General features: G+C 40.3%; 1 protein-coding gene and 1 long non-coding RNA gene across 6 annotated transcripts; one reads left to right on the top strand and one right to left on the bottom strand.

The window, feature by feature from the left end:
• The first annotated feature begins 1,928 nt into the window (after positions 1–1,928).
• Positions 1,929–2,501, top strand: LOC127930715 (uncharacterized). Of its 3 annotated transcripts, XR_008139035.1 has the most exons (4): positions 1,929–2,070; positions 2,115–2,202; positions 2,247–2,332; positions 2,375–2,501. It is a non-coding gene; the product is annotated as an uncharacterized LOC127930715 (long non-coding RNA). The 3 variants fall into 3 exon arrangements; XR_008139033.1 differs by lacking the exon at positions 2,115–2,202 and having other exon boundaries at positions 1,950–2,070; XR_008139034.1 differs by lacking the exon at positions 2,115–2,202 and having other exon boundaries at positions 1,950–2,070; positions 2,203–2,332.
• Positions 2,502–2,661: 160 nt separating this feature from the next.
• On the bottom strand, positions 2,662–10,861 carry LOC118384996 (transcriptional activator protein Pur-alpha-like). Of its 3 annotated transcripts, none has more exons than XM_035771751.2 (3): positions 10,685–10,861; positions 9,998–10,139; positions 2,662–5,664 (listed from the first exon to the last, which is right to left on the bottom strand). In XM_035771751.2, the coding sequence occupies exon 3, from the start codon at positions 5,593–5,595 to the stop codon at positions 4,738–4,740; it is 858 nt and encodes a 285-aa protein (XP_035627644.1). In that variant the 5' UTR covers positions 5,596–5,664; positions 9,998–10,139; positions 10,685–10,861; the 3' UTR covers positions 2,662–4,737. The 3 variants fall into 3 exon arrangements, with proteins under 3 accessions (XP_035627644.1, XP_035627645.1, XP_035627643.1); XM_035771752.2 differs by lacking the exon at positions 10,685–10,861 and adding an exon at positions 10,331–10,556; XM_035771750.2 differs by lacking the exon at positions 9,998–10,139 and having other exon boundaries at positions 10,685–10,860.
• Positions 10,862–12,218: the final 1,357 nt, after the last annotated feature.

Genomic DNA, 12,218 nt, shown 5'->3' with positions numbered 1-12,218 from the left:
CACACACTTTTAAACTCATCATATGCAGCTGCTACTCTCCTTTATTTATCAGATGATTATCTGTCCTGATGTCACTTTTACTCTGCATCATTGAGAAGGGCTCGTAAGCAAGAATTTCACATTTAAATCTACACCCGTTGTATTTGGCGTATCTGACAAATAAAAAGGGATTCTATTTTGACACTTTCCATGGTCTCCTTGCACGCCATCCCACTTAAAAGTGAGTCACCAGACATCCATGTTACTATGAAGATTGTGGATTGGTTAGATAAAAGCACAAGATGACTAGTGCCAGCACGACATGAAACACGCGTCACTGTAGCATACAGCAGCAGACTTGAATGAATGTTTACGTTAATGTGAACATTACATATATCATGACCGGTGTGATCATGTGAATGATAAATATTGCCACCGTAGCAGTACTGAGTTTGCCCACGTGGCCATTTTGGGTGCATGAATAATACATTTGACTAAACATATACATGAATAATACATTTGACTAAACATATACGGGGCAGGATATATAAATACATACCTTTTACATTCCTTTGCATTTCATTTCAATGTTTACATAGCCTTCACGTCACAAACAGCAGGTCTCATTCTAACACCAGCCAGAAAGGATTTTGCTTGACCTTCACACGTGGGTGTCCACGGGTAGCCTAGGACAAATGTGAATCTACACAAGCAGTGAATGTCTTGAACAGCAGTCTTTAACACTGGAGATTGTAAAAGAGTCATCATGACTCATCTTCTTCAGAGGTATTGTTTTTAGAACACATATCACTGTCCGTCCTAAAGCTCCTGTTAACCCTACAAATCATGTTTTAGTCTCTACTGGCAGTGCAGCTGCTGGTTCTCTAGTAGTCCCGCAGTGACAATAATATTCTAACATCTATAGATTCCAGCACACCAAATATGTCCCCCCTCCTGACTTAAAAATGGCCCATTGGTGTCAATGGGAGATCTGCACACACAAGTTGTGTGCAGATTTCATTTTAGGATTTGCAAGTATGTGGAGGTTAACAAATGTAAAATCAATGGTATGGAACCCTAGAACCAATTAGCTGCTACACATGATGGTGGTAGAACATTGAGCTGTGAGTGTTAGTTTACAAGTTTCTGGAGATTATTGCTTGGCAAAACGAAAGATAATCCTAGGATAAAATACAAAGTGCATATCACAAATCACTGCAAACCATATCCATTATAACATAGTAGAATAAAGCAATCACAAACATGTAATGGGCGACATGATGCTCTAGTATCTGATAGATTAGCTGAAGTGTTTCTGTAGCATAGCAATATTCATAACCGAAAATAGACACGGAGCAGAAACCCTCCCCAGTTTGGCGATGTCACATGGCCTTTTCTTACAGAAGAGAACCACATGAGAGAAAAAAGCACATACATATTGAAGATTCATTTATGTCAGATGTGGGTAAATTACATTTATTTTCTTTACAATTTGTAAAATGCACATCAATGATATTCGATGCATCAACACCGAATGAGTTAATCCATTATCCTCTTTGTAAAGGGTCGCAACATAAGAGAGAAAAAATACATTCCTTGTTGAGATCATTTCAAAACTAATATTGGTCTGACATTTCATCCACCTGGGAAAGCAATGTGCTACAAACATCAACCACTGAAGACAGGAAGGAGAACGACATACACCTTAATAAATATCGTACCAAATAAAGAAACAAGGCTGTAACCTGCTTTTCCTTTGCAGCAAAACTCAACATATTTTCATTCCCTACAATCATCCAATCCCTTTACTCTTCCCAAGTCATAGGGAGAGATAAGAGGCCAAGGAGACAGACTTCCCAAGCCATAGGGAGAGATAAGAGGCCAAGGAGACAGACTTCCCAAGCCATAGGGAGAGATAATAGAGGCCAAGGAGACAGACTTCCCAAGTCATAGGGAGAGATAATAGAGGCCAAGGAGACAGACTTCCCAAGTCATAGGGAGAGATAATAGAGGCCAAGGAGACAGACTTCCCAAGTCATAGGGAGAGATAATAGAAGCCAAGGAGACAGACTTCCCAAGCCATAGGGAGAGGTAATAGAGGCCTATGAGACAGACTTTCCAAGCCATAGGGAGAGGTAATAGAGGCCTAGGAGACAGACTTCCCAAGCCATAGGGAGAGGTAATAGAGGCCTAGGAGACAGACTTCCCAAGCCATAAGGAGAGGTAATAGAGGCCTAGGAGACAGACTTCCCAAGCCATAAGGAGAGGTAATAGAGGCCTAGGAGACAGACTTCCCAAGCCATAGGGAGAGATAATAGAGGCCTAGGAGAGACTTCCCAAGCCATAGGGAGAGGTAATAGAGGCCTAGGAGAGACTTCCCAAGCCATAAGGAGAGATAATAGAGGCCTAGGAGAGACTTCCCAAGCCATAGGGAGAGGTAATAGAGGCCTAGGAGAGACTTCCCAAGCCATAGGGAGAGGTAATAGGGGCCTAGGGAACAGACGACACTAATCCTCAGCATGTTAGTTATTGTGAATGTTAGGGTGTTTGGTGTGTCCTCATCAGGAAGGATGAAGCTTGCTTTGTTAGATTGACTGTCTCCCTGGTTGGACTTCTGTTTAAGTGCAGATAAAGGCATTTAAAACCTTGAAGAGAAATAAACATGGAATTCAGCCACATGCGTTCAAATATTAATCATATATTTAATTGATATACATATTGCCATGGATCGGCACATAGGATATTGCACACAGTAATGAAATGTTGCACTGAAAAGAAAATATCCTTTGTGAGCAAAAAAAATAACATTCAAAATGACAAACGATGTGGAATAACGCTGAAAAGTTCAAACTAAAAAACTAAACACAAATCAAAATAAGACATGCTTACTACTCCCCCTAATTGAGGTCTTTAGCAACTTACAAATTACACATTACTGCCCAAGCCATAGAACTACACACAGAGAGCGTCACAAGGGGGCCTCCAACAAGCCTCAATCCAGTCCACAGTGATGTTACCAGTCAGGCTGGGCCTGTGAAGAGCAGCCTCCTATGCATTGTCTTCTAGGTGACCACCCCTTTCCACATTTACATGTAGGCCGATACCTGGATGGCTTGGGGATGAGAGTGAGATTGGGAAAGGGGGAAAGGGGGCAGAAAAAGCTTCGTAATCTGCCCCTTTTCTTTTCGGAAGGGTTCTTAAAGAACCCCTTGGCACCACAAGTTGTGCTGCGGCAAACGGAAAAGCAATACGAGGAAAAAACAAAAACCCAAACTGTGATCCAAAGCATCAGGCCAACATGTAATCATGCGGAGTGTTTAAGGCACCGGGTTGTTTATATGCCGAGGACGCTCCCATCCGTGTACCATTTACACCAGTGGCTTTAACCAGAGGGGCTCAGGGACAGTTAAGCCTGCTGCTTTATATTCCATCCAATATGCCAGGCCATCTTTTCACTAAATACTGGGACAAATCTGACATGATCTGATTGTTTCTAGCTTCTTTGGAAACAACAGATATTCAGACCAGCATTCAATCTAAAGATCAGTTGAGCATTTACAGGGATGACAAGCAGCTTGGAGAGGTGTCCTTGAGCCACAATGTGTGAAAACCAATATCAGGCTTTGTACAGGTAAACATGCAGCAACAAGCACTCATTGGTGCATTGGCATCTTATTGGTTGGCTGATATTTGCTGGTCCTTTGTGTGTCAAATTGCCCAACAGAAAACCTCTTATTCATAAGCGCTGATGTTGACATACATTTCAGATTCTCAAAACCATGCTTTACTTTTTTAATTTTTTTAAATCAGCACTATCAATAGACCATGATGCCAATTAGGTGGTGCTAGCAGGGTTGAGTGGTCTATATGACAAATATGCTGTTCTCAACCACTTCTCATGTCATTTGCTGCATGTTGTCACTGCACTTCCTTAATCTAAGACAGTACCTTTTTTTAACACATTGCATGACGAGACACAAAGATAGTCTACAGTATAACGATCTGCATGACGAAACTTTCAATTGAAACAGAAGTTACAAGAGTAATATTCCTTTTGAAAGTTTTCATGTCGAGTTCCATTGACCAGTTCAATGTGTTCCGAGTTCAATGCAATGCATATTGCACGAGAGAGAGAGAGAGAGCACTTATTTCGTTGCATGACATTGAAAAAAGTACAGACTGCATGACATCTAAACAAAATTCCAAAGCAGGCCTAGCCCTCATATGATTTATGTGTAAACTCTACTCACAGGTACAAGTAAATAGGGTGGCAAGTAGACCTACACTATGTCAACCTCTTAAAAAGGTTTTAAATTTTGGTTAAAAAAAACTAAAATATCTGATTTTGTGCTGAAGTCAAATGAAAAGGACTTGTTTCTCATAACTCGGCAATAATTCCATTTGAACATTGCAAACACTAATAATATCTTTAACGTGTACAAAAGTTATTGGTTAATAAGAGAAATAAACAGTCAGTTCTTTATCATCAAGTAGGAAACACGGTTCATATATAATGTTATTATTTTGTTTAGCAGCCGCTTACTGTATTAATGGTGGGTAAGTGGGTAACATCCAGCGACGGGTGACAGCATGTCATAAACTGTCAGTTTGTGGAGGTTTATTTTTTTGTGGGTGGTGCTCCCTTGGAGTTAAACAGTTACAGTTAAATCTTTAGATTTATTTCTTTTTACAGTAAAGTTATTATAATTTCTCTTTTTGTTATTTCGATGATTTTCTTGCATGTTTTTGCTCTATATATCAATCCTCGTCTGCATCATCAGCATGCATCTCCTCTTGTTGCTGCATTTCACATGCCCTTTTCTCCCGCTGTTTCTCCTGGATCTTCTTCATCTCCTCCGCGTATTTACAGAACGTATTTCCAAATTTGGACCACACTTTGTAGGGCACCGTGATAGAGTTGCGGTATGTTGGCTTCACCTCGCTTATCCGCATGAACACTCCGTATTTATTGGAGCCCACGTCGAAGAAAAAGCGTTTGTTGTCCACTGTCAAGGAGGTCCCCTCTGGCAACTCGGCAGGTTCGTCATCTACTCCGTAGTCGTCAATGAGTTTTGCCAAAGCGTCACGAAACTCAATAAGTCCCTGTGCAGGCAGAGCAATTGTCTGGCCTTGCGTGGATCCCAAACCGGGCCCCCGGTTCACGGTCTGTCGAATCCTCAGAAACCGGCCTCTCTGGTTCTCTTTCAGATCCATGTAGTACTTCCGATTCTCCCGGACCAAGAATTCGCTTTTAAGTGCTCGCCTCGGCTCATCCTGTGCGATGTCCGGATTGCTAGGACCTAATTGGGCATAATGTTCGATGAAGTCCCCTAAGTAGTCACGGAACTCGACTGCCACTGACATGGAGAGAGTGAGGCGGCTCTTGTTTCCCCCGGCCCCGACTTCAGCTATCTTTAAGAAGCGGCCTTTTGCGTTCTGCTTCACGTCCAGATAGAAACGTTTATTTTGAATGTCAACTCGTTTCGACGCCAGCTCTTGCGTCTCGTGTTGCAGCCCGGAAGCCGAGCCCGCCCCTCCTGTCACTGGGTGCATGGAACCGACGCCCGGGCCCGTGGCTGCTCCTCCCTGCTCACTTCCACTGTCTCTGTCCGCCATGATGCTGCCTGCCTTCTCCCTCTGTCTACTGCAACCACACAGCCAGCCACGCCACCACTCTCGCGAGATCTACACAGAGGGAAATACAAGAAGAACATCTATTGAGGGGGCCTCAAAGTGGAAATTCTATAATATAATTTAGGCCTACATACAATCGTGGCGCATTCATACATCAATTGCCGTTTTTCCTCGGCGTCTAAATTCTCAGGTTATTCTGATTCAATCTTACCACTTCAAAGCTTAAATTGAAGTTATTATTTTGACTGTCAAATTGGATTACGTGCAATTCTGAAGTGCAATAATCGTGGCATTTTACTTGGATCGTGTATATAAAACCTTAGTTCGTAAAATCGTAGGTCTATGCCTAAAAAGGGCTTAATTCCTCTAACGGGGGTTATTACTAGGTTATTGCACTGTTGGTTATTGTCTGTTATGTTTGCGAATTTGTTGTGTGTAAGCCTATGTTTTAATGATGATAAATAATGCAATGGGAAAAGAGGTGAAATAAAAATGAAGAACTCCATGTTTCCAATAAGCCATGAATAGAATGAGGCGACAGCTTTTGGTGGCCGCAAAACATTGCAGAGCATCACCTTCAAGGAAACATGTGACATTAGGCTACATACGTTAGGGTTGCCCTTGCGTGAAAATACTATGCAGGCCTACCATCTATTACTACTTTGGTAGTAGGCTAAGTATTAAACCCAAATGGATATCTAGGCCAAAATGTACATTTTACGCATATCTATTTATACACTGTTAGTCTATCCAATGTAGGCCTACTAATTAACCGCCACTGTTACCAAATCAATCTGAAAGCCTTGATTCGTGACATTTGGAAACTGTTCTGTCTCTATATTAAGTATTGTAAGTGACACCCCTATTCGGAAACAACTGGAAGGTCTGCTACCAGGTTTAATAAGAAAGTCTGTTGATTTAAGTGTCTCTGTTTGGCTTATTTATTTTGTCGTTTACATACAGTTGCTGTACCAACCTTCCCTGTTTCGACCTTGGGATGATATGACACAATTTAGGCCCAGACAGACATGCTATCATGGTGAAAGGGTGAGTATTTTTTTCAATCCCCTGTCAATGTGGTCTACTTAAAAGAACCGTTACCATTCGTTTTGTTAGGCCTACCAAAAAGAGAGTAGCCTTAGGCCTACCAAATAGAGTATGGTTAGGCCTACTAGAATAGACCGTAGGCAAACATTTCATAATTGCACTTTTGTGATACCTACTCGTTTCTCAGATTTTAGGCCTACGTTGATCGGATGTTTATTTTTATTTTTTATGAAAGCCAAGTCTTTTGATTTTAATCTGAAAATAGTAGGCCTAGTGATACAGTCATATGCAACCTGTTCTCACGAGTTAAACTGCGCAAATAACCTCAAGACAAATGCACAACATTTTAAACTTAAATTTTACATATTTAAAATATGATAATTGACATAACTAACACATTGTTTAATTTGAAATAGAATATGTTCAACTGTAAGCCAATAACTAGATATGTATAGTCTATTAATCATGAGTCATAAAATTCCGTTGTATCATAGTCCATCCGTCCGACTGGATAGCTTTCAGAATTATGTTTCGTACGGTATGTTATCTAAACAGTGCTTCTATTACTATTGTCTTATGGCTTGTGTGAATTAAAGAAGTAGCCATTTTTTTTTGTATTTTATTTAACCTTTATTTAACAAGGCCAGTCAGTTAAGAACAAATTCTTATTTACAATCACGGCCTACCCCAGCCAAACCCTAACCCGGACGAGGCTGGGCCAATTTTGCGCTGCCATAAAGGACTCCCAATCACAGCCGGTTGTGATACAGCCTGGAAACGAACCAGGGTCTGTAGTGACGCCTCTAGTACTGAGATGCAGGCTATAGTCCATCGTTAGCCTGTGAAATAGAATTGTAACTTTTGTTCAATAAAACATATCTCGTGTGTAATCGACTATAACGCATTTATCTTACGTATTTATATTTGCTGAAATTTCTTTAAAAAAAATGGTATTTAAACTTCATTTAAGTCATTTTACGTTCCTTTTTAATTGATTTAACATTGGTGAAAAATAGCACAGGCTATTGCCATTATCAGGATGTAAAGGACGTGTTAGAAACTGTGTATTTGATCGAAAATGCTAAAGTACCAACGATTTAAGCGTTGCAATAAAAAAAAACATTAGATTTTTTATTAGAAGAGAAGAACACGCATGTAACTATACAAGTGTATACTTGTGTTACAAAAACAAGTAGACCAAATGAAATGCATCTAATATTTAGATTATTAGATGCTGATTTGATTAAGTTCCTTGTTATTCAGATGTACTTGAATAAGCTAATATATGATATATCGTATGACCACAAACATCTTCGTTTGATATGCATGATGTTGATGTTCTCTTGAGGAAGGAAGAAATTGCAAATATGGTGCATCATGCTCTGGCTTCTTAATTCTTTCAGGACTAAGAACTGATATCTATCAATAAACAAAACAGATGCATTGCTTCCATTCTCTAGTCTAGCCCACATGCACGCCATCGACTGATATACATGGTTTCGTTCTGGAAATATTCATTTAGGCTATGTATACCTGAATGCCAATGGGACTTTGTTGACCTGTAGCCTACTCTGACACTGAAACGTGGGTGCTTGTGTTTTGCAGGCATATTGTCAACTTAATGAAATTAACTATTGTATTTATTTTAATTTTGAAAGTGACGTTGACACCAGCGGCAGATGCACCTACATCTATCATATTTGTCATTGTTTATATAGCGAAAATGATTGCAGTTGATTTTTATGTATCTGGTCTTATCACAGCTAAATTAATATTATTGCTGAATATACTTTTTGTTTTAAGTGTTTTTCATGTGGCTTCATACATCTCAACTAGCAAATGTTGCTTATTTCCACATCGCTGGTCACATTGTGTGTAACGTCTAATTTCTTTATGACAATAATACATTTGAAAAAATACATTTCTCGATCCCTCAAGGTGGAAAAGGGCGGCGTATATAAGGGCCTAATAAATAAAAAATATATTTCGCAGTTCTCGAGCAAAGTAATAGTGAATGACGGGACATTTGTTGAAAAATATTTTACAAAACGTTCTCATCGCCTACAAATTGTTTACAAATGTCTTTAATCAAAATGGAAATATCGAAAATAGGCCCTCACTAAGAATAAACTGCAAGGTTAAGCAACAAATAGACTAAGAATCAACCTGTAAGTCAAATGAGATATTGTATACGTCAATGTTTCAGAAATAGACCGAAGGAAAACTTTTATCGAAGAGAAAACTGTTATGATGTTGCTGAAAAACAACTCGCAACTAAGAACGAGACCCATAAAACGTCAGACAACAGATTTACCTATAGGCAATCATTTGATTTAACAACGACAATAGAATTTGATGGATATATGATAGTATTTAGCTTGTCTTTCCCTCTCGTCCATCAGTGCAGAGGCCTCAAAATGTATGTTGTCTTGTAGCGTATGTGATTATATATCTTTTGATTAAGATTATATATCTCACTAAAATATCTCACTGCATCGTTTTGGATTCACATATCAGACTATATTGTAAGGTAAGATACATTTTCACAATTGTATAGCTGATTTTGTACAGAGTAAAAAAAGGTTTAAGAACGCTTATTTAAATTCCCCTTAAGTGACTATTTTGTCCACCCTCCTTTGGCATGGCAGCTTTTGATAACACCCCCCCACACACACACACACACTTATTGAAATATTAGTGTTATAGAACTTCTCAGAGCGCAGATGTGGCCATTTATCAGTTGTATAGGCTGGTGTTCGCTTCCATTTATCATAATAATGTTCTCTTCTTCATGAGTCCAAGAATTGGGAACTGTAATGGATAAGAACATTGGTTCAATGGTCCCTTGATGTCATTATTTGGATTCATACTTTTGATCATCCCCACAACAGGTCGACTTATCCCCACAACAGGTCGACTTATCCCCACAACAGGTCGACTTATCCCCACAACAGGTCGACTTATCACCACAACAGGTCGACTTATCACCACAACAGGTCGACTTATCACCACAACAGGTCGACTTATCCCCACAACAGGTCGACTTATCCCCACAACAGGTCGACTTATCCCCACAACAGGTCGACTTATCCCCACAACAGGTCGACTTATCCCCACAACAGGTCGACTTATCCCCACAACAGGTACAGGTCGACTTATCTTCATGGCACAAGGGTCAAAGAAGCAGAATAATACAAAGAAAACGAATCCACCTCTGAAAATGGGGGGATATTCGGCATGTTTTCACTCAGTTGCAAATATTATGCTAATTTGGTCTGTATGCTATATACATGACCGTTTAATTATGTAAAATCTCGAAAATGCACGTTTGTCCCACCTTCCTCTGGAGTTACAGTTGCATTTTCAGATGCTGTCTGCTGGATTTTTATTTTGTGTGTTCGTCTTGGATCATAGGTCAATATTATACGTTATAATAGACGTTCTTTGATCTTTTGGCCCAGGATGCTTGGTCCGAAACACTGCAATATGAAAGTCATTAAAAGCAAAGGTCAAACACTCAACATATCCAGCAATCTCATACATGACTTCAAGAGGTGTCATGTCAGTAAAGTGGTTGACAAAGGAGGATGCAAAACAGAAAAACACCGATTGGGCTGTGAATGCATGTGACAACATTGTCATTGTGTGAAAAGTATATTTCTTGACTTACAAACGCCTACGATTTGTGTTGAGGTATGCTATGAATAAAACCAGAGGGCGCGATGCAGGTTGTCAGTCTCCATAGGCTTTTGCAGACATGTCTTATATGGCTCCTGTCGATTCACTGCAGTGCCAGTTGTCAACAATGCTTGACTGGCAACTACTTTCGATATTACCGGAAATCTTGTCTATCACGTTAAGGCTGTCTGCCTACTGTCCACTACTGAGTGAAATCGCTTGCATACCAGAGCGCCGATTAAGTGAGAAAGAGGTTTGCAGTGATTAACCCAATGACATGTAAATAAACCCGTCGTCCTCTTCCCAAAGTCACAGACCTATTACAACAAGGATAGGCATATCTTACCCCGCTTAGTTTACAGGCAGAGCGCCTGAACAGCCTCGGTGTAGTCTCGTCGCAGACAGACACTAAAAAGACAAAGGTGAATAACTCCTTGTAGGCCTACTGTCAGTGAATCGCGGCTTCACAAGATGGAACGAAACAGCGAGTCGTGGCATGGAGAGGGACGCACGTAGCCTACAAGTTCAACGCCGCACGCGTGTCCTCTGATGTCAGCACGCTCAGTTACTGGGTGAACTGCAAAACGCGTGCGCCTCGCACTGTTGCTCTTTAGAAATTGCAGCTTGAGGAGGATTTCTCAACCCACTAGTACTTTCTGGATATTTTGTTTGAAGAGAACCAAAACCTGTGCTGTTGCTTCTTACTAAATCTATCCCTCTACTTCAATCTATTCAGGCATCTTGTCTTACTTTAATTTATTTGGAGAATTTAATACTTATTTGATACGTGCACTGTCTCAATGTTCAGCCGAAGGGTAACTAACCTATGCGTCCGTTGCAATGTCTTAATTCAATGAGCACACCTTTTTAATTAATTGAACACATTTTTTATTTATTGAAAACCCTTTCTAGTAGATCTGAAATTTGCTCTTCTGGGGTAAAATAAAATATGAATTCCGCATAGCCCAATCCTGTACAGTAGGCGGCAGGCCTAGTCATGTCACGTAGGTGAGGTTGTATGTAGGTTCTCTCTTTTTTTGGTCGTTATATATGGCCAACCTGTTTATCCTGAAACCCAGAGACGTATTATAGTCATTATCCCCAAAATATGTATCAAATGACGAGCTAATTAGCCTAAATGTGCGGTTTAATCTAGACCTATTGTGGCTGGTGGCTAAATTGAAATTTCATTAACAAATGTCTTCTCATGGATATACAGATTTTTTATAAGCACTTACAGAATATAATACAACAGTTGAGTAGACCACTTGAAATAGCCGCACGACAGAAGGCGCAAGTTGCTTCTCCAGTTGGGCGTGACGGGCTTAGCACCATGGACAGCTCTCCGATCTCGTGCGTTCCATGGGAAGATCATGGAGTGGGCGAGATAGCACTGCTGCGTCTCTTGGGCCATTTCACATACTCATCTAAAGTCTTTCGTTAGTAGGTTGGCCTATTTGTTGGAGAATCTCTTCGTATGACAAACTTTGTGCGTCCTGTTCATGAGCGTTTCTTAGTAAGTTTGGTGGAGAGGTGGGGGGATATTAATACATTAACTTCTACATTTAAATACGTTCTTCATATTTTGTTAATGGGCGGGTCAGCTTTCTTATGTTACCAAAGAGGCAATACAAGCTATCTTATGTGATAAAGTGGGCCAAAATAGTAACAAGACTGGATAAGTTCTCCTTCTACGTTGTTAGTCAGCCTTCGTGTTTTAGGCTCAGTGTTGCCAATGTAATTTCTTCCAGTCGGTCTGTCTGTCTTTGTCTGACCTTGCTATGTAGGCTTCCTTGGGGTTGAGTATGCTATGTTCTAATCGTCATATTCGAGGCGAGCATTTCAGAATCTGACGTACGTTCCTCACCTGCTCTGGGAAG

The sequence above is a fragment of the Oncorhynchus keta genome, chromosome 6, assembly GCF_023373465.1.
Source record: "Oncorhynchus keta strain PuntledgeMale-10-30-2019 chromosome 6, Oket_V2, whole genome shotgun sequence".
Lineage (NCBI taxonomy): Eukaryota > Metazoa > Chordata > Actinopteri > Salmoniformes > Salmonidae > Oncorhynchus > Oncorhynchus keta.
The sequence above is the reverse complement of the archived record's forward strand: the minus strand, read 5'-3'. Positions and strand labels throughout refer to the sequence as shown.

Coding starts and splice junctions, on each gene's coding strand:
- LOC118384996 (XM_035771751.2), bottom strand. CDS start 5,595: ATGGCGGACAGAGACAGTGGAAGTGAGCAGGGAGGAGCAGCCACGGGC.